This window comes from Chlamydotis macqueenii, chromosome 3 (assembly GCF_036417535.1).
Source record: "Chlamydotis macqueenii isolate bChlMac1 chromosome 3, bChlMac1.mat, whole genome shotgun sequence".
Lineage (NCBI taxonomy): Eukaryota > Metazoa > Chordata > Aves > Otidiformes > Otididae > Chlamydotis > Chlamydotis macqueenii.
In genome coordinates, this window is record NC_141558.1 from 22404152 (window position 1) to 22426060 (window position 21909).

Consider the following 21909-nt stretch of genomic DNA (forward strand, 5'->3'; position numbering starts at 1 on the left):
CACAGATAGCAGTTAAATAATTATAATTAAATCTATAACAAATACGTATTCTTTGTTAAGTGATCCAAATTCACTTTTATGTTTCCAAGGATATTAATGTCAGTTCCTAGTTATGATATTGTCCTTGCCACATACTACAAAATGGCAGTGCAGGCTACCCACCTACAAAAGGTAAAAATAGAGCTCAAAATGCATCATGCAAAAAATACTTTTTTAAATTATTTGCTTGACACATCTGTTGTATAACAGAACAGTGGGAGCTTAGAAAGGAAGTAAACTGAGGATGAATAACATAAGTTTGCATTCCAAAAGTAGTATAAAATGTTGTTTTATCTTCAGCAGAGTATTTTAATTGCTATATATAACTTTGTGTAAACCCAGAAGTTGTAGCTTACAGTGCCACCTCTAGGGATGTTTCTGTCCTTTGTCTAATAGAGATATTATCATGATTTAAAATGAGATTTTATTGCTACCCCAGAGACTAGTTTTCATTTTTGTCACATAGTACTGTGTGATTGTTATGAAGAAACCTTCCATGGCAAAAGACACAACAAAATATTTATTTTAGTGTCTGACTCTGGGTACTGAACTGGAATACTTTCAGAATTACTTTAGTTACCAAGTTGATTGGTTTTAACCTAAGTTGTCTTGAGTTTATACGCTAGCTAAGCCCAAAATTCTCACTGAAAGGAATTTATTTTATTTGCTCTAGAGCAACAACGCTGAATAATAGAATGTGTTTCGGAAAATAACCAGATTAGGCAGCAAATATGCTTGCATCTCAGTGTTTTCATACTTACAAAAAATATTCTGCATTGATTAGCAGTCTGCTGGTTAAATAATGTGGCTTTGAAAACTTTAACCTTCATTTCATGCATGGCTTCTCCCTCATCTCAGAAATGATTTATCAGATAGACTTTCTTGCCCAAGTATGAAATCTTTCTGCTTTGTTGTGGTGGGATGATGCTGACATTGTGGAGAAAAAAAAAAAAAATGATGTGAGGTGCTTTCCTGAGCCAAAACCGTTTCTAAGCTTCTGGACAGTATACAGTTCTGAGCGCATTTCTGTATTCAAAATATTATCTCTGTACCACTGAGCAAGTCTGTCCTCAGCTTCTGTGTAAGATATTCAAATTAGAAACATTTTATCTGTTTTACAAGAAGAGTAAAGATTATGTGATTCACTATTAACTGAACATTTCAGTTGCCAAATAAGGTCTCATTTTTAAAACCCTAGGGGTAACTCTTCCATATTTCTCTCTTCAGCCCCTGTCACTTTGGAGGGAGATACTTCATTTGCTACCATTAGTGTAATTAAAAAAAAAAAAAAATCTTACTTCTCCAGCCCTCTCTGAAAATTGTAAAAGAAGCAGTTGCCTGAAATGTGAAAATGGTGTTGGCAGATATTTGACATTTATATGGGCTTCATTCAAATAAATGTCAAAAAGGTCAAAGTTTCACATCAGCTTTCAGTTCCAATTCAGTCTTTTGAATTATTAGGAAAATTACATTACATTAATTCCTTTTTTTGCTTCTGATGTAACAAACTCTTCTTGGCAAAGAAACTAAAGCAATTTCTTAGAAAATGAACAGGCATTGCAATTTAATTATTACTTGAAATTTTAGTGATATAGGTCATGACTGCCTCTTATCGATGTTGTAAAGCAATTAAAGCATAACACACAGGCTTAGCTCAAAATTAATTCATTTAACTCAAAATGTAAATCTAAAATAAAAAATCTAATATTTGATGTATGAATTAAATTACAAAAGTATGGAATATCTATTTACAGCATGCACGTTTCCTAAAATGTTCCTAGATGCATTAACAGCTTTCAGGTTAAGGTTGCAACTATAATGAATATTATGTGGGAGTCTTGTTGACAGGGTTTTCCAATAGATGGAAAAAGAACTACCAGTAGCTAGCTCTTCTTAATTGTATACAACTTTACAGAGAAAGCTGGGTGGTTCATTGGTAATGTCTATGGTGTTAGAGAACACATAACTTTTGCACAGACCCATGCAGTTTAATTATTTGTGGAACCAGGCTTCTCCACCTCTGATGGAGACTGTGAAGAGACAAGACAAAGGGCAGTACCTGTTGGCCCAGATGTGAATGGATGAGACAAGTGACAAAGCAGAGGAGGCAGCCAGCATTGCTGGCACACCGTAAGCTAGACCTGGACTCTGTGTGACCCCTGCTAAGAGTCACATTTCATTGTGGTTAGGGCATTTCTAGCCATCCCGTTTCATCTTGTAAAGCGATAACGAACCCATTAAAAAATACCTTGTGTTAAAAGCCCTGAATGACAGCGTATGCTTTCTGTCCCTGGACTGTATACACTTGCAGCTGTCAGATGCACAGCTGAGAAAATACAGCTCCAGCTGCTGCTGCCTCCCACCTTGTCCCTCCATCACAGACAACATGTAATTTCCTGAATGGGAAGTCACAGAGTGCAGTAGTCATCCTAACTACTACTGCCGTACATCTTTGCTACTCTTGCAAGCACTGTTTCAATTTCAGGAAGAGTGCATAAAATCTGGGTCACTTGTCCAGGTAGTACCAGCTTGCTTCCCTGTTGTCTGTCTGCACGTGTATATGCTATGCTGTCAGCTCAGAAGGCTCCTTCCTGGTGATGTCTGGCTAGTGTAGCAGAGTGCTGTGGGAACGTACACAAGCTACCTGAGGTACCAGAGCAGTCCCACCACCAGCTCCATATATGGTGGACCCTGGCTGTATAGTCACAGGGTTTTTTTCCTGCTGATGTTTTTGGTTTTACTGCAAATGCAGAAATATTTCCTGGATTGCAGTGATACAGGAGCAATACCATGCTCTGTTGTGAGGCAGAAGAACATGTGACATCCCTTCTCTGAGACAGAGAGTAATTTGGTATTTGCACCTTTGGCCATCCAGGATATCCTGAACACCAGGTTATCGTCTGTTCAGATGGGGGGGGACACACTCAGTTTCTCCTGATGGCGTTATTATACATTGTATAAAACACTTTCACCTTTATTGAGAGAGACACTGTCACTCTAACCCATTGCTCAGGACACTCACCCATCTGGTGGAATATCTCAGTGAATATTGCTTTTATATGCAAAGTGAAACAGCTTAAACAGAAAAGACTAAATATCCTATATGAAGGAACTGAAGCACTCCACTCAGAGTTAGTGCCTTAAGTGGTCAGTACACTGCATTACAATTATTTCATTTGTCTAGCAAACGTAGCATAATGCAAACCTGTCAGATCACTTGTATATGCACCTCCTTTTATCTAATTCATAGTAGGTAGCTCTACTAAACTCATGCCTACTAAAAAGGTGAGCAGTAAGGAACTGTCTTTTGTCCATTTTACTTTTCTTGGCAATGAGTAAACTTCAGAGAATTCCACATTTACCGAACTATTGAGCACTAATTCCAAAACCAATTAATTCAAACAAGGTCACATTGCATGAGGGAGTTTTCAATTACAGCTCACACGATTACTGAGAATACCTGAGGAACTGCAGAATTCCTTTCTCCTGGCTTAAAGCTATTTTCAGCTTTCCATTTTTTAAAATAAGGGGCTACATAGGGTGAATGTTTACAGCACATGTTTGATATTCAGCCACAAAATCTCATTACCAGTAAACAGATTGCATGGCTATGTACCTACAAACATAAAGGCACGACAATATGATATTTCATCAAGAAGTCGTACTCTTCCATAGCACAGCTATCCCTGCAGACCCCCAAAGGACTGATTCTCTGGTTGCTATCTGAACACTAATGACAGTAGTTATTCTTTTTGAGGTTTTGTTTTTTTTTCAAATATATGAGGATACCAAGGGCAGGCAAAATTTTAAGTCATGGTGCTGCTGCACATGGAGCTGGTGGAGTTCAGTGAAGGGTCACTAAGAAGACAAAGGGTCTCGAGCATCTCTCCCACAAGGAAAGGAAAAGACACCTGGGACTGTTCAGCCTGAAGAAGAGAAGGCCCAGAAGGGATTTTATAAATGTATGTAAACATAAAAATGGGAAAAACACACTCCTTGGTTCCTAAAAGAAAAATGTTTTATGATAAATAAATGTGTGATTTTCTTTTATTTTCTTGAGAATTAGATACTTCATCCAGGTAGCTGCTTGGATCTTTGCAGTCCAATGCACTGTGGCTAGGAAAACCCAGGCAAATGGGGGAAAGCATCTGCATGAAGTAAAATCTCCAGAATTTCTATTCTCTGTATAGAAATAAATGTTGAATCTTAAGAGTTTTTACTGGTATCCATTGCTAAGTAACATCTAGCAGTGGTATCCACAACAGATACCTTTAAAACCACAAAACCTTAAGTCCAAATAAGATATGGAAGGCTGTTTTCTCAATTATAACTTGCCTATTGACTTTGTTTAATTACTGTTGGGGCTCCATGGAATTATCTGGCACTCTAATTCTCTGCAGGAAACATACTATGTATCTGTGGGAGCACCTGGGGATCCTGAGTTAATACTTGGATGCTATGACAACCTGTGTGCCTGCACTGTGAGAATAAATCTTAGACTAACAAACGATGAGCCCGGTTCCACACTTGGATATGCACACATCATTTTCATTGCTCTGGGTATATCTGGGGGGGGATAATTAGTCTTTTAATTCTTTTAAATATATTGAAGTTCTGCTGCTATGCTGTTTAATAGCAGCTCTACATGGTGGAAGTGGCCCAGGGAGTCACTGGGATGAAGGTGACACAAGCCCTTTGGTTCTAGGAGTTCAACAGAGGATGACCAAGGGGCCATTGCAACTGTTCATGAGTCTGGGATTCTCTGAGATGGAGTAAGGCTGTGCTAATCGGGGCTGCCTGGCCTCTCCAGGCTGATGAGGCATGAAAACAGTCAGAGCAGTAGCCAGGAGCTTTTCATAATTCTCATTCTCCTTGCTACAGATGATCTGCAGAGGCAAAGATAAAAAATGAAGTTGCTGCCTTCCATCTATGGTTAGTTTAAAAAATGTGTAATGAGTGTTTTTCCCTTGCTCCTGTTGTTCTGTTCTTGACATAGTTCCTCCGTAACCTGTTAGATTTGCCAGACAGCTGGTTCTTTTTTTTTTATTTGAAAGGACACACATGCTCCCTCTCCCTGGCAGAATTTGGCTTCAAAGCTGTTCTGCGGGATCAGTTTTCACAGAGTTTTCTCAGCTTCATTTTCAGTATCATATTAATATATATATTAAAAAAAAGGATAATAATCATTTTAAAATCATGCCAGGAAGGTCATTCACTGTTCAGGTGTTTGAAGACTTCCTGGTGTGATAGAATCTAAGAGTGGCAGAGGTAAATCTCAGCCCAGCTATTTAGCTTGAGGTTGCCAGACCGTTTTGACCCCAGGTGGGTCTGCACAGCTGGGGGAAGCTCACCAGGCAAATGAGCCTGGAAGCACCCGTTCATCATGCTTCCTTGTGCTTGTAGAATCATAGAATGGTTTGGGTTGGAAAGAACCGTCAAAGGTCATCTAGTCCAACTCCCCTGCAAGGAGCAGGGACATCTCCAACCAGATCAGGTTGCTCAGAGCTCCGTCCAACCTGGTGTTGAATGTTTCCAGGGATGGGGCATCTACCACCTCTCTGGGCAACCTGTTCCAGTGTTTTGCCACCCTCATCGTAAAAATTTATTCCTTGTAGTGAAAAAGAAGGCAGGACCCCTCTCCTGCCGTAGCTTCTCCTTCTGTGTTCCTCAGTGAATGAAAAAAAAAAACCTCTAAGGAGTCTTCACAGAAGCTCTGCATGTGTTCAGTCTGGGTTTTTGTTGAAGGGATATGTGTCAGGAGCCATAATGATGACATGTGCACTGGAACTACAATGCTTGCTGTGCTGGCTATGCAGACATCATTCTGATTGCGTTCTGACACTAATTGTTACTAGCTCACATGTAATATTTCATCCCCCAGCGCTTCAGTTAATGTAACTAAGCATAATTCTCTTGAAGTTTGCCCAATTTTGCTTGCTGACAAGCTTGCTTGCTTTGTTACGCTTTCAATACAACAGGGGTGTGAGCAGTGTCCTGCTCTAGCTTCTTTACAACAGAAAAATTTCTCCAAAATCTGTGTATGCAGCCACAGGGGAATTCCTCTCATGTGGGTCCTAGAAAGGCACAGGGGCCAGTAGAGGGTAATTTTGAAGAGAGCTGCACTTCAAAATAACAACAAACTCCTTTATGGCAGGTCACGTCTCGCTTCCATAGGGACTCTTCCACTTCTAGAATGTACGTTGGATAGTAAAGCTATTTCCAAAAATGTATTATCAGGCATTTAGGGAGGCAAGTTTAGGTGCTTTTGCTACTGTTCTGCCTCCTGGCGAGAACGTTTTGATTAATGCTCACCACTTACAAGTGTACTTCTCCTGAGGGACATTACTTCTAACTGGCAAATTTGCCTTTTCCAGGAGAACACAATACCAGTGGGCAGCTGGCACCCAAATCCTTCCCAATAACAGAGGGTACCATCCGAAGGTAGAGACAAAGCAAGTTCTTCGCTATTTAAATAAAGCCCTATCTATCTTTCAGTGGAGAGGCACAGAAGTAGGAGAAAAACATTTATAGCTACCTTTAGTTTTACTTCCAGCAAATTCTCTGTTTTGTTGATATTAAAAACCTTTTGGGATGCTTGCATGCCTCTGCCATGCTGTTGCCTCTCAGCAACTCCCATCATCTATTTTCACTTCCCTGAAATGGAGTTTCATCAAGATAAGCTTGTACTTAAGTCTCCATTTCTGTGTCGGGAATTTTATTCAGACTCAGACCTATCCTAGAAGGGCAACTGGTAAACCTGGTACTTAAAACATTACTTGAATGACATTTTCCAGAGGATCTGAGAAGATAAAGATACTAAAATTGGTGACATTCCTCGGGCATAACCGTACAGAATCAGCCTTTGGCAGAGAGGTTTGTTGAATGGTGTGGGATTTGCCTCCAGACCAAGTCATCTAAACATAGATGCTTTTGTGCAAACTAGTTGTCTAAGTTCCCATGACAAGAAAACCAAATGCAATTCAAAGATAAAAGGCTGGTACCATTTGAAATGTCCACATCGGACCCACAAGAGAATTGCTTCCTTGTGGACAAGCAGCTGTAGGCTAGGCAGGAGGTCCTAGGACCTCTAAAAAGGTATTAGAGACCTATGTTTAGGTGAGTTTGACTCAGACTGAATGCAGTGTATGGATTCTATTGTGCACCAACAGAGAGTCAATAAACCCCTACCTCCGCCGAGGTGTCTTGCACTCACCTAGTAGCACTCCAATACTTACCAACAAACTCTATACTTACTGTAAGGCCAAGGTTTAGTCTCATTATTAAAACTGACACCATTACAATATGCACAGTGGAAACCATAAATATCAGAGCAATCCATGCAACTCGTTACTACTCCTCAAGGGCAATTAGAGGACATCCAGACAGGGTTAGGGAAGATACAGTGTTTGACATGAGTGACCTATCACTTGGCTTTCTGAGACTAAGAACATAATATCAAGGACATATCAATGAGTCATGATTTTTATATGCATTTCTTTACCTTTTGGGACAGTTCTGTGTCCAGAAAAATACCTATATTTCCACTCTTTTTCTCATTCCCCCAATCAAAAAAAACCATAAAAATTTCAGTCATAAAAATTCATATCACCTGTTACATGTACCTAAAATGTAGCTGTCAAAGGCAGTCACATTAATGTCCTAATTTATTCAATGAAATGTGATTTCTCTCCTTTAGGATTGGTATCTGTTATGAAAGAAGTTGTCCTCTGGACATCCCTATTTCTTTCTGTTGCCTGGAAAAATAGTCTACAATGATAGCATAGTATAGCTAGCTAACTTTTATTAATGTGAGGTAAAAGTCAAGCCTATTCAAATTGCATTATAGGATGAAAGTAAATATTAAATCCGGGTCCCACTGAAAACAAGGATAACTGAGAAAGCCATGCTCTGACTTACATGGTTGAGAGCTCGAACTCAGCAGCATCATTTGCTGCAGCAAAATACAGGGCTGGCAGCCTGCAAGTAGCTTCTTGAGCACTGATTTTAACACCAATACTGACTCCATCTGTATCTTGGGTAAAATGCTTTCCTGATTTAACTGTTGCCTGTACTGTTACCGATATTGTTGCACTCTGAGATTGTGTCCAGATTTATAGCTCTCTGTGGATTAAAATAATTATTTCAAGGTGTTACATTATCTTTAATTAAAATATTTTGTAATCTTTTAAATTCTTTAATGTAGGACCATTATCATAATGGACTGGTAAAATTATTCCAGTGTGTAACACTTCCTTTAGAATCATAGAATCATAGAATCACATGGTTGAATGGGACCTATAAGATCATCTAGTCCAACCGTCTTCCCACTACCATTGCTGCCACAGCTACTAAACCATATGTTGTAGCTTCTCATCAAGCCGCCTCTTGAACACTGCCAGGGACAGCAACTCCACCACCTCCCTGGGCAGGCCATTCCAGTGCCTGACCACTCTTTGGGAGAAAAAGTTTTTCCTCATGTCCAATCTAAACCTCCTCTGGTACAACTTGTGGCCATTTCCTCGCGTCCTGCTTGTTGCCTGGGAGAAGAGGCCAAACCCCTGCTCATCACAACCTGCCTTCAGGAAGCTATAGAGTGCAATGAGATCTCCCCTGAGCCTCCTCTTCTCCAGACTAAACAATCCCAACTCTCTCAGCCACTCCTCATAAGACTTGTGCTCCAGATTAACGGAGCAAACTGTTTTCCTCGTCCTGTTCAGTTTGGAATTCCTTACTGTAAGTTAAAGAAGATTCCAAGCTGCACATAGTTATTGTAATAATAAGTAGAGAAAATATACAAACAAAACCAATGACAAGCATACGTAGTATATGTCTGTGAGTGAGTTTAGGAGGCTGATGAAAATTATTTGTACTTGAGTGCTTTTTTTTTAAGTACATAATTATAGCAATATTGGTTTGATTCTACTGAAAAACATTTTTTAATTTTCTTTTTTTTATTTTTTTTCTCTTTGTCTCTTACTGTTTTGATGATGTGACCAATGCAATCTGTTTTCCTGAAAAACCTCACATACATTCTGTAAGTGAAATAGAGTATACTTTAAGATACATTTTTCCTTCCTGCAACCAAAAAAACACTGAGACGGAGGTTTTTAATGCAACTTTAGTATTTTAGAGGCAGATAGGAGCTGTTTAGAAGAGCAAAACAGCTGTCAGCACTTTGCTGTCTACAGGATGCTGGTTAGGCTGTAATTTCTCGCTAATTAACTGATCTAAAAGAGAACCCTTTGTAACCAGTCCATCAGCAATCCATGAGGTTTGTGTTGCCCGCATCTCTTTTAACTTTGGCAGAGGCTTACAGTTTCTGACCTTGATGTCTTGTTTGATTTGCATTTCTGTTTTGAGACTAACATTAATTACACTGTCAAAACAGATTTTATCGTTTACGTAACATGGGCTGCCTACAGACCGAAGTTTCCTCAATATGGAGGTAACAACTTACACACTGAATGACTTGATTACAGTAATTCCTTTTATACTGTTCTCCTCCTGGGAGACTGTAGTGTGTACTTAGACTTCATTTTTTTTCCAAATTTAGTGGTCACATTTCCACTTAATTATTAGTTTCCTGTACAAAATCAGATAGATGTACGGAACTTAAGCCTGTAAAGGATCTGCTCTGAAGAAGCACACATGGATTTTAAAAAAAAAAAAAAAATCTCAGCCAGTAATTTTGCCTCACCCCAGTAAATTCTGGTTGAGGTTACATGTCATACTAATGATATCAGTCTTTTTTCACAAGCGCTGTTTAGCATAGAGATGTCAAAAAGAGATGCTGCTTAAAAATTAGCATTTTATATGGGATTCATTGACAACAGTGTCTCAGTGACATGCTATTTTGAAAAAACTCTTTAAAAAGTCACATATCTTGCCCAAATCTTGCCTATGTCAGTGTTGTAGTTCAGCCCCGATCAGGACTAGACTACACAGTCTCTCTCTCGCTCCCCCCACCCTCTGAGAGAATAGGGGTAGATGATATAAGGAAAAACAGCTCAAGGTTTGAGATAGGGATGGGGAGGAATCCTTAAAGTTACCATCACGGGCAAAGCAGACTCAACTTGGGGAAAACTATTCATTTCTTTCTAAAACTAGCAGGAGAATGAGAGAGGGAACAAGATAACCTCCCCCTGACTCCTCCCTCTTCCCAGGCTTAACATTATCTCTACTACCTTCCTCCCCACCCCGAGTGGCACAGGGGGGAAGAGGGAATGGGGGTCGCAGTCAGTTCATCACGCATTGTTTTACACCGCTGCTTCATCGTCACGGGAAGAACTCCTTGCATTCCTCCTCTGCTCCATCATGGGGTCCCTCCCATGGGCCACAGTCCTTAGTGAAACTGCTCCGGCGTGGGTCATCTCTTCCACGGGGTGCAGTTCCTCCAGAACAGCTGCCCCAGCAGGCCCTCCACGGGCCACAGCTGCCTTCAGGCATCCACCTCCTCAGTGTGTGGGGTCCTTCATAGGCTCCAAGTGGATCTCTGCCCCTCCGTGGACCTCCATGGGCTGCAGGGGGACAACCACCATGGTCTTCACCACAGGCTGCAGGGGAATCTTGGCCAGGAGCCGCATTACTCCTCCCCCTCCTTCTGAACTGACCTTGGCGTCTGCAGCCATTCCTCACAACAGGCTGGTAGATGTCTCTCAGGATCCTTTTTACATCTTATTCACTTCTCATCTCCTCTCCACTTCTTGCAGCTGGGCTGGGCCGAGTTGGGCCCAGTCGGCTGCCTGGCAGGAGGGCAGAAGGTGAGGCCCACAAGGCTCACACCTCCCCCTCTCTGCCCCCAGCTCAGCTGCTTCACATCTCTTCTCTTTTTTTTTTTTCCTGTTTTCCCCTTCTTAAATACATTATCACAGAGGTGTTATCATGGGACATTCTGCTACCAATTGGCTCTGCCTTGGCCAGCAGTGGGTCCGCCCTAGGCCATGCTGAGTCCACTGAACAAAGGGGAATGACTTCTAGCAGTTTCCTACAGAAGCTACCACCTTAGGTCCCCCCTCACCAAACAAAACCAGAACAGTCAATAATATGTTATGATAGTGGTCCAGATCTTGAGTTTGTGTGCATTGGTCTGATTCCACTGACTTCAATACAACTTCAGTGGGATTAACAGCATGGTCTAGCTCAGTGCTTACCACTGCGCCATCCATTTAAAAACTACAGAAAAACAGATCGTTTGTTTTTAATACTTCTGTGGAGCTTCAGAGGGACCTTGGGCCAAGCTGTTATTAGCTGCTGTGTAGTAGCTCCAGCAGAAGGGATCAAGGAGCGGGAAATCATGATTCAGTCATTAACGGAGGCAAATTCCATGCAGGATTGCTTTAACAGCCAGTGCTCAGGGGATGTGGAGTAGAGGAGATGAAGCTCCCATCTCTCCAATGAACACAGGTAATAGAAGACAGGTTACATTCTGATGCACACCAGAGTCCTACCAGTGCTGTAACGGGGATGGAGCTTTTGGATGGAGTTTATCTCACTCTTTTAGGCATTTCAAAATTAGATGTCCTGATCTGAGCTGGTTGTCCTTGATTCTTTTTACGGTTAACGGAGAAAAGCAGACATCTGCATAGGATGATTCATTTCCTGATAAAATAAGCATCTAAGATGGGTGAGAATTGAGCCCAGAATTGTTTGTTTTTCTCCCAATAATTCTAAAAGAGATCAGACAACAAACTTAGACTTGGAAGACTGTTTTTTAAGTGACTAATGTAAGGATTCACATGTATAGTTCTCAAATACTGTCTGGAAGCTATGATATAATTCATTGTTACTAAAAGACACTACTTAAATAACTGGCACAGGATAAATGCAGCATTTTGCCCCCATGGACCATGGCAACATGAGACCATCAATTATCATCTGACTTTAGAGTGTAACAAATATCCAGGCTTACCTAAATAGAATACATGTAAAAGGATCCATCAGGAAAAAAAGTTTAGGAAGCTATGGATACCTACCACCCAGAAAAGGCTTTGGGTTATGTAGTTTAAATAAAACACAGCCCATCATATAAACTGTGCTGATAAAACTCATCTGGGTGTAAGCAGTCTTTTCAAGAAAATATCTCCTAAAAATATCACTGTGAATATATCACTGTTTCTTACTGCTTAATCTGGAAAGCAAGAAACTGGGTTCTCTTAATCCAAGCTCAAAAAGACTCTCTCTCTCTACTGAGAAACTACCTAGTCCCTTTACTGGCTAGGATTCACTGTGGAGGGCTGAATGAGAAAAAAGAAGAAGCAAGAAGATAGGTTAATAGCTAAAGTATCTCTCAGATTATGTTTGAGGAAAATCTATCCAATATTAAATTAAAAGAATTAATTTAAAACAAAATTATCTCTGGAATTTCAAACACAATATGACATTGCTAAGTTTTAATGACTATTTTTGCAAGGTTTGAATATCCTTACAGTTCAAAAATATGCTCTCATAACTTAAAAATGGAGAAACTCTTGAACGTGGAAAGCCCTCAGAATTGACAGGATCTTTCACTAGACAAGCAACAAGCAAAAGTGTGAACCTATCCAGCAGCAAAGAAAAGGGCTGGAGGAGCCTGGACTGTACCAGAGTGAGCATGATGGGTTTTTCTCAACTGCCCTACACTCACACCAATGTTTCAATTTAAGTGCAAATTAGGTGTGTTTGAACAGTACTTTGAAGGACTTTGTATCAGGAATAGTGTGGCCAGCAGGAGTAGGGAAGTGATTGTCCCCCTGTACTCAGCACTGGTGAGGCCATACCTCAAATACTGTGTTCAGTTTTGGGCCCCTCACTACAAGCAGGACATTTTGTTACTGGAGTGTGTCCAAAGAAGAGCAACAAAGCTGCTGAAGAGTCTGGAGCACAAGTCTTATGAGATGCAGCTGAGGGAACTGGGGTTGTTTATTCTAGAGAAGAGGAGGCTGAGGGGAGACCTTATCACTCTGTACAACTATCTGAAAGGAGGCTGTAGCCAGGTGGATGTCAATCTCTTCTCCCAAGTAACAAGTGATAGGATGATAGGAATGCACCAGGGGAGGTTTAGATTGGATATTGGGAAAAATTTCTTCACCAAAAGGGTTGTCAAGCATTGGAACAGGGAGGTGGTTGAGTCACCATCCCTGGAGGTATTTAAAAGACATGTAGATGTGGCTTAGGGACATGGTTTAGTGGTGGACTTGGCAGTGCCAGGTTAATGGTTGGACTCGATGATCTTAAAGGTCTTTTCCAGCCTAAATGATTTTATGATTCTGTGACTTGCATTTACATTCAGTTAGCACTGCCTAGGGTCAGGTAATGGAACAAAACAATTTTTTTTTCTGTGGGGAGCCTGAGCACATACTTCTCCAGCACTGAAAAGAGAAAGTAGACTCCAAATCAGTGGTGTAGGTCTTTGAGGTGCCCACTGATGGCACACATTGAAAACAGCAGACTTGGAGCCAAGCAGACTAATTTGCCTTAACCTTTTCCCCTCATTCTAGCTGATCACTTTTTCTTAATTAAGTAGCCAGAGTGAAAACTACACATGTGGAAACTAAGCATTTCTAAAGCATCTTGTTATGACTAACTTGAAAGGTATTGCTGATCCAAGAAGGAAAGCGCTTTCTAACATTTCAGAATTTGACTTTAGGAAAAGCCAAATTTGCTTTGTAAAAATGAAACTGCCCTGTTTGACACTATGGTCTCCTTTTAATTATGTTTGGCATTAGAGACCAGTGTATACTGGAAGTTGACGATAGGCATATATAAAAAGATGTGTCCCAACATTCTCTCTTTTAAACAGGGACTTGTATTCATATGTTTTACATCCATGACTTGGTAGAATAATCATCAAAGAGTTCAGTCTTTTTGTGGGAAATAAACTCTTTTAGTGGCTAAGATTTTTTTTTTCTCAGAAGTCCCCTTTGATTTCTTAATAGTCTTTTAGTATTCATTTTTTGTTTTGAGAAGTAACTGTTATGCATTCATCTCCATACATTTTTATTTTCAGAGTAGCTGAGAGGTCCTGATGACCGTGATGGAGCTTAATGAAGAGATTTCAGGACATTTCAAGGACAGCCATGTTAGCTGGGACTGTAAAAAACTTTGGCTGGAAAAGTATTAATGACGGTCAAAAGACTATACCAATAATTTTTCATATGGGATTAGATTTAATGGTGGCCTGTCATTATGGGAAGGTCTCTTTTTCCTCTTCTGAAATGGTTTCAGGGTTAGCATTTGCCTTGCCTGTGCAAAGCAGAAGATCTAGCATCAGCCTGGGAGTCTGCACCGCGTTTCTGTCGGTGCGGTGGCTCCTCAGAGAAGCCCTGCCTGCCTGCAGCAGCATCCCCCTGGGAGCTCTGCCTCCAGGGCAGCTCCGCACTCCCTCCGGAGACATTATCCTCCTTCTGAATAAACCTCCATACAAAACAGAAAATCCAGTTTACTCCTGCTGCGTGTCATAAGGGACAAGCGTTTCCTTTAATTGATGGTGCTTTCATGCAAATTCATCATCCAGTTAACTTTGTGATCTCAGCCTAAATAATGTTATTTTGACTAAGCGCTTAGTGGTTATATTGATTTGTAAAAACCCCTCAGGTTACTCTGTCTTCCAAATGGACCAACAGTGGTGATTTATTAAAAGGCTGCCTTTTGAAAGGTGTTCTGAATGTCACCCACGGCCACTGATCTTTCATCACGTCTCTCCTTCTGTCTTTTGTCTGTGAATCTCTATGGATAACATGAAGTTATATCTAAATTGAATTATGTCAGTCATTTTATTTCTAGTGTGGACTGTGTCGGCACTGAAATATGAGCAGAGTAACTGACTTATTTCTACGGCTGTAGCAACAGTAACCTTAAGCAAGTTTAGTCAAATGCAGTGTAGATTAAGAGGGATATTCTGCTTCCAGGTATATCAATTAAATAATTTTTAAAAAATCCTATTACTTAAGAATTATCAGGAAACTATCCTTGGATTTCTATTGTATGTGTTGAAAGTGTCAAATTGCCAGTTCTCCAGTGTGGGACTGTCTTGGTTACTCTGCCTGGTACTCTGGTTCTGAGCAGTGCTTCCCAGCTGGGATCAGAAAGCACCTCAGAGAAATCAGTGCAGTTTACTGAAGGCATCACTTGCAGCCATCTTTGTGCCAAATTCAGCGCTGAAAGGCAATCTTGTGTATGTGGTCATCTGGCAGTTAAGGTATCAAATGTAAGTCATGGGCTAGGAGAAGATAACTGGGCTGGAAAATCCAGTGGAGCCGATTGCACTTGCTTATGTTGAAGTGGGGCAAGTAGCTGAACAGATAATGCTTTGATTCAAATGGAAGTCTGAAATATCCATATAGTTTAGAATTAGAACAGGTTTTTACCATTTTTATCATTTTTTGTTGATGATCATAAGCTAACAGATGGAGATAGATGCATCTTACAAGGTCCAAAAAAAAAAAATATCTTCCCTTCTTCATTAAAAAAAAGGCAAAAAATAAATTCGGCTTTCTATATTAAGATAGCCTTTGAATACAACTGGAGGGAAGATTTTAGTTTTTTTTTTTTCATCATTCCTTCTGTATTTAATTTAAACATTTAAAAGATCTCTTTATCTCTTGTCCCATCGACTTCCTTTTTCTTTGCATTTCAGAGCAGCTATAGATTTTACACATTGATTAACAGTGTGACAGAAGACTATTGCTTTTAATTTACTTGACCCTCATTGCTCAGCAGCAGGATTGGTGAGAGAAATGTCAGGAGTGCCCCAGCACACGCTCACCAGAACCACTCAGAAAGCTAAAGAAATCAGAAATCTTTGGTCATCTTTTATGAACCACAGAAACAATGGAAAATTATCCAGGATTGATGTGTTGTATGTCAAAACATGAAGGACATCTCTGCTTCTGCTGAAGTCCACCATTTAAATCAGCCTAACGTCGCACTGCAACAGCTCTGCCTTCTTGGTGCTCTGCTTTTGCATGCCCCTGTCCTCACACTGCATTTCTTCCCTGGCTGTTGTGCTGGCTCTGACACCCAGCTTGTCCTGCTGTGACTGAAGACAAGGATCTTCCATCCCAGTTTTCTTTTTCTCAATGCAGTTTTCAACACCTGTGTCCTGGATGGAATTACTTGGGCACTGTCCTTGGCCAGCTCTCGGTAACCTGGAGCTGCATTGCCCAGCACCAGCTCTCACTGTGGGGATGGCAAAACCCACTGCAGCTCTGGAGTTTGTAGAATGATGGACCAAAAAATGGGGAAGACATGAAGCAGCACTGAGGAGGTTTTATATGCTTACTTTGAGCTAATAAGCACTAAGGCAAATAAAATTTGCAAAGTAGCAAATGCTGCAAAGCTGACAGAAGCTCCTGTCCATCAGCATAAGAAGGGGGTGATAAATTAAAACAAAGATCATTTTCTATTAGGAAAAGAAAATGTTTCTTCCCATACATAATATGTGTTTTCTATGATTGCCTGGGACAAGAATTGAACATGATAGAAAAAGATATTGCTGCTGGTAACAGGAGCATTCACAGATGTAATAATTAATGGAAAAAAAATTGAAAATTACATGAAATTTCATGCTTCAGACCTTAAGCCAATGCTTATTTATTAGAGACCTAGGACCAAGCATGAACAGTAAAGTATGGATTACAGGGTTAATTTTCTCTTTTAACAAGCCCCTAATCTATTATGTAGTCATCTCTTAAGTAGCAGCACCTACCAAGTTTCACTAAGACAAGTTTTGGTCACTTTATTCATTTAAGTTATCATATTTACTTCATTAGGACCACTTGAGTTATTCAAGCAAATACAATTTGGTGGCAAGAGTTGTCTCACAAATTCACGCCTCCATCCTCTTACCTGATTTTGTTATAGTCTCCAATTAGTCCCAATTTTCTGCAGCTCTGAAACTGTTGTTCCAGGTATGAACCTACTAATTGTATAGAGATGGATTTTTTTTTTTATTCCCTGCTCAATATTTGATCCCTGTGAGCGTAGCTTAGAAATTAATCGGATTTCTTCCTGCTGTATTTCACTGTAAATATGTAGCCAGTTTCTAACCAACTTTCAGTCTTTCTCATGGTTTCTTCTCCTTGTGGAACATCTGTGGGCTTTTAAATTCCTATTTAGTGCTCATGATCAAATGGTTGCCAGCATACTGCAGTAACTGTAATACTCAGTGGCTTTAAGACATGTCACTCCACTGAAACAATCAGAAATTTCCAGAATAAAGTATTCAGTCCTAAGGGGAAAAAGGGGAAAGAAAAGGCAAGTGACTGTTTTGGTTTTGCCACAAGGAGACGACTTCTTTCTTAGAAATGTAAATGAAGATGGAGTTAGCTATGAAGGGTCGCAACAGAAGTTTAATATTATATATTCATTAGGCAGAGAAGTGATCTGCTGCCCAAGTAGTAGGGATATACTTGCTTGTGATGCTTCATTATCACGTTTACCATATGTTTCATTATTGGCTGCTGTTCTTTTGCATGAAGATAGACAATAAAAAAAATTTAGTTATAACAGTAATAACCTGTCTGATGTTATAGGTAAAAACAGCTTCCTGTTCTGGATTTCACTCACGCTGTTTCATCCTGTTGTCTCTGTTTTTAATGTCTCCCAGCACTTTGATCACCTGCATCTACATTTGCAGCGCTATGGCAGCTCCCGTCGTGGAAATGTTCCTTAGAGTCACTGCTTGAGCTCATAAGACACTGTCTTAATTTCCAAGCTTTACAGCCTCTCCCTTCCTTCGGGAACTTTCTGTATTCCCTAAAGTATCTGAAAAACACTGGGTTTTTCTTTCTTCTTAACTGCCGGTTACAAAACTGACAGGAAATAAAATTGGTGATAGGACAACAAAATGGCACTTCAGAAAAAGCACACAGTCTCTGAATCTGAACTGCATGCTCTCATGTGCTTCACTCTGTTAGAGCGATTTAGCTCAGAGCAAGATTCTCTTTAAATCTCAACCAGAATTGTGTGGCATCAGTAGCAATTCAAAATGGGCTTCAAATGAAGGTTTTCACTTCCTAGCTCTGCCTCACTGTCTTGTATTTATTGTTGCCCTTTTATTTATGATTATCAAGAATGAAAATTTAAGAGTGGTTTTCTCTAGGCTCAGTTTGCCCTTAGGCTAGCCTGCCAATACAGGCTCAGCAGTCCCAGGTATCAGCAAATTCCTAAACTGATCTCTTCCCTCCAGGGAGCTGCAACATAGCCTCGTATCAAAAAGCACACTTGGAGAGGCACTCCTTCTGACTTCACTGCTCATCAGCCCCTCTTTATATAATCAGGAAAGGAATTCTTGTAGAATCCTTTTTGGACTCAAGTAACCCCAATTCCAAGGTTACCTGAATCACTGTCGCAATGTCCAATGTATTTAACAACACCAGAAAAAGGCAAACCTTTTCCTTAGGTCATTCATTATCCTGGTCTCTGCATGTATACATCATGCTATTTCAGCATTATTGATACAGGGAAACTTAATAATTTTCTTTATCTCCTTGCAGTTATGCAAGAAATGAACTGTACTTGATTTTCCTGCACAGGAATGCAGAAAGCTGTATCACAATGCATGTTTGTATCAGTTGTTAAGTTTATGAATTATGATTATATGTGCTTTGGGGAAACAACATTTCCATAACAGAAATGTTCTTATTAGTACTAAAAAAAAGTATAGTGGGCTTAGTCAATCAGAAAATTCAGCTGTGTGATATTAATGACTAAACATCCATCTCTATGAAATCTCTAAAATTTTGTAAGGAAGCTGTATTGGCACAATTCTGCATCTGTAGTGCTTTCTTGGATGTTTTATTGAGCCTTTTGCTGCAAGACAGAATCTATGTTAAACCAGCCTCAGACCTCTCTGCTCATCAAACTAAAAGTCTTAGTTCTGCTCATGTGAATCCAGTTCTCCTGGTGTTTCAGACCGATTTTTATATCTCTATTTCCATATTCTCTGCATTTAAGTATATCCCCCTTCAATGTATATTGTAAGGATTTAAGGCTTACTGCAGCATAATAGATAAAGTGTCACTTCTTTTGGTATTAGTTGTAGGTTTTGTGTGTTGTCCAAGTATCTAGTAGCTTTGCGTGTATTGTAATATTTTCTGCATGCCTGAAATTTCCTTTTATTGACCATATTGTGGATATTTTTAAAACATATATGCTTCTTGTGTAAGTAGCCAATCGTGCCTAATTCCTGCCAGTACACCTGGAAATATTTTTAAAGGTTAAAGTGTGGCATACTGTAAAGTAGAAGTTTCTGAATAACATTTTGTTCCAGTATACTAATGCTACTTTCTACATACTCAATATGGAGCCCACAGTTCAAATGATAACAAGAAAAAAAAAAAAAAATTCTTCCTTTCTTTCTCGTATCAGCTTTACCCCATGCAGAAAAAATCTCAGAAGCCCCAGTGTGTACCTACTCAGTACAAGTCTTAACACACACGAATCCTCACTAACTCTCTTTCATCTTCATCATAGTCTGGGACTCCCACTTCCACTCCTTGCTTCCTGGTTGAAATAAAATGGTGCTGAAATAAATTGTTCAACTAATAATGGGGTTCAAGATGAGCACTATGTTGCACCGTCTTAATTTTTAAGTAGCATAATCTTAATGTTAAGGTGATTTCTGTCATGAAGTTTCCATCAGATTAATCTTGATTTCTCTTTTTCTTTTTTCTTTTTTTTTTTTATTTAAATTCTTTCCATAGCTGTAACTTACACAAGTTACAAAAAAACGCCACCACCGGTACCCCCTCGTACCACTTCCAAGCCACTGATCTCAGTCACAGCACAGAGCAGCACAGAATCCACCCAGGACGCATATCACGACAGCCGGACTCAGAGGATTTCCCCATGGCCGCAGGACGGGCGAGGGATGTACAACTCCACCGACAGTTTGGACAGTAACAAGGCCATGAATCTCGCCTTGGAAACTGCGGCTGCGCAGCGCCACGCGTCCGAGAGCCAGAGCACCTCAATACGAACCAGTGACAAGGCCATTTTAGTGACGAAAGCAGAGGAGTTTCTTAAAAGTCGACGTTCCTCTATAGGGATCCAGGTAGGCTATCATTAACATCTGTCTGTGATGAATTGCTTGCTTTCTTTCTGTAAATAGCATAGGATGAGCCATTCAGCTTCACTGGCTCTAATAATCTAACAAACAACCCCTGGCTGCTTAGCGTTAATTGTAATTCACATCATGGCAATGTGGCTGTGCAAAAAAGTCTTCAGCTAATATGCTGTACCTGGAAGAAAATAAATGAATAAATCTCTAGGGAGGTTACCTGTCATTAACACTTGATATGAAAATTATACTGCAGAGCTACAGGTGAACAGCATGTTCATCTCCTTCCCTCCATGAATTCACAGTTCTTTTCATAGAATTAGGCCAGCTTTAAAATGCTTGACCGTATTTTTTCCATTATCTTTCTCTTTTGACCTTGGAAAATGTGTAATGCTGCTGGATCTTCAAGTTATGCTACCCAAAAAGAGCTCCCCTGCCCTTACTTTTAGTTGTGCTGTGGAGAGGGTACCAAGGAAGAGAAAAAAATACGCTGGTGTAGATACATCATAATTATAGATGGCAAGTAATGAAGTAACATTAATAATCACAGTCTTTGAACATTCCTCCATTTGTCCACCAGAAAATGGAATATTTATTTCACCTGACAAAACATCTGTCAGGCTGTGGAAACCTCAGTTGTGTTGTTTCAGATGAATGAAATTAGACGATTCCCAATGCAAATTCTGAACACTATTCCTTCTACTAAATGGAAAGCACTGTAGACAGCAATGGTCGTTTGTTTAAATCTCTAGGAAATACCAAGTAGTAATAAAAATCAGAAAGTTGAACTTGCAAAGAATGCAAAATCCTTTGAGACACAGGAGTGGAGGAAAATTTAGGCTTCTGTTCTGCAGTTACTTATTTTAAGTATGTGAATATTCCCTTTTACATCACTGGGTTCACTTCTGTGCTTAAAAATCTCTGCTTGTGCCAAATCAACTACAGAGGAAATGCCGTGTATTTTGGCATAGTTACAGGTATTGCGGAGACTGCAACATAGACCTTGAGAAGGTAATGGTCCACGTAACAAAGCCCAGTGAGTGACTGTTCAGCTACTAGGAAGCGTATTATTTTAGTCAAAAAGTAGTAATTCTATTTCCATTAATTTCAAAATATAATCAGAAAAAAGTATTTGGGTTAAGGCATGTCACAGCTACTGAGTGAACTTCACTGTTTAACATCTTGGTATGGTATAATTTAGCTGTTCCACAACGTGTTAGGCTAATGGAAGGCATAGGCTTTGCCAACAAGCTGCTTGTCCATTTCTCAGCATAAAAGTATTTGCCTTTGCTACTTCAGATGCAGAAGAGTAAAATTGCAATTTAACAGCAATGGTAAAATATTCAAATGGCTACTTTTCAAACGTTTTACAAAGTAATTAGTGTATCCTAAACTGTTCAGAGAAGGGATGTAGCAGGTAACTGTGAAAAGCTCAAAGAGGAGCAAGTAATTTTGGGAACCTTTGAGCCCTTAACTTGAAACTTACTCTTCAGAAAGGAATAGTATCTAGTGTTGTTCTTATCTCTTCTTTACAGCAGCTGTGCACAGTGGCATTTAACAATGTCGGTGTCTTCCGTCAGTCAGTCGTGGTATTTCAGCAACTAATTCTGAAACTTTGATTACATCACTTTCTCACTGCAGGTGATGACCAGTACTTTTCACTGGGCTCTGACCCTTCTTGGTATGTGGTGTATTTAATAATGTGTGCTTATAATCCGCAAAAATATCTGTGCAACGATTTCCATGGAGGCAGCGGATCTTCTGTAGCAACTTATCATCTGACGCTTGGCTCATAATGCTGGTCCTCAGGTGCACACACTGAAAAAGGCAAA

General features: G+C 40.0%; 1 protein-coding gene across 3 annotated transcripts in view; it reads left to right on the top strand.

Annotated features, from left to right (window-relative positions):
- The window catches only part of DLGAP2 (DLG associated protein 2), a 347646-nt gene that overhangs the window by 297462 nt on the left and 28275 nt on the right, over window positions 1-21909 (top strand). For all 3 annotated transcript variants that reach the window (XM_086743976.1, XM_086743979.1, XM_086743978.1), the window contains one exon: window positions 19722-20071. In XM_086743976.1, coding sequence (XP_086600102.1) covers window positions 19722-20071 — 350 coding nt within the window. The remainder of the gene's footprint in view (window positions 1-19721; window positions 20072-21909) is intronic.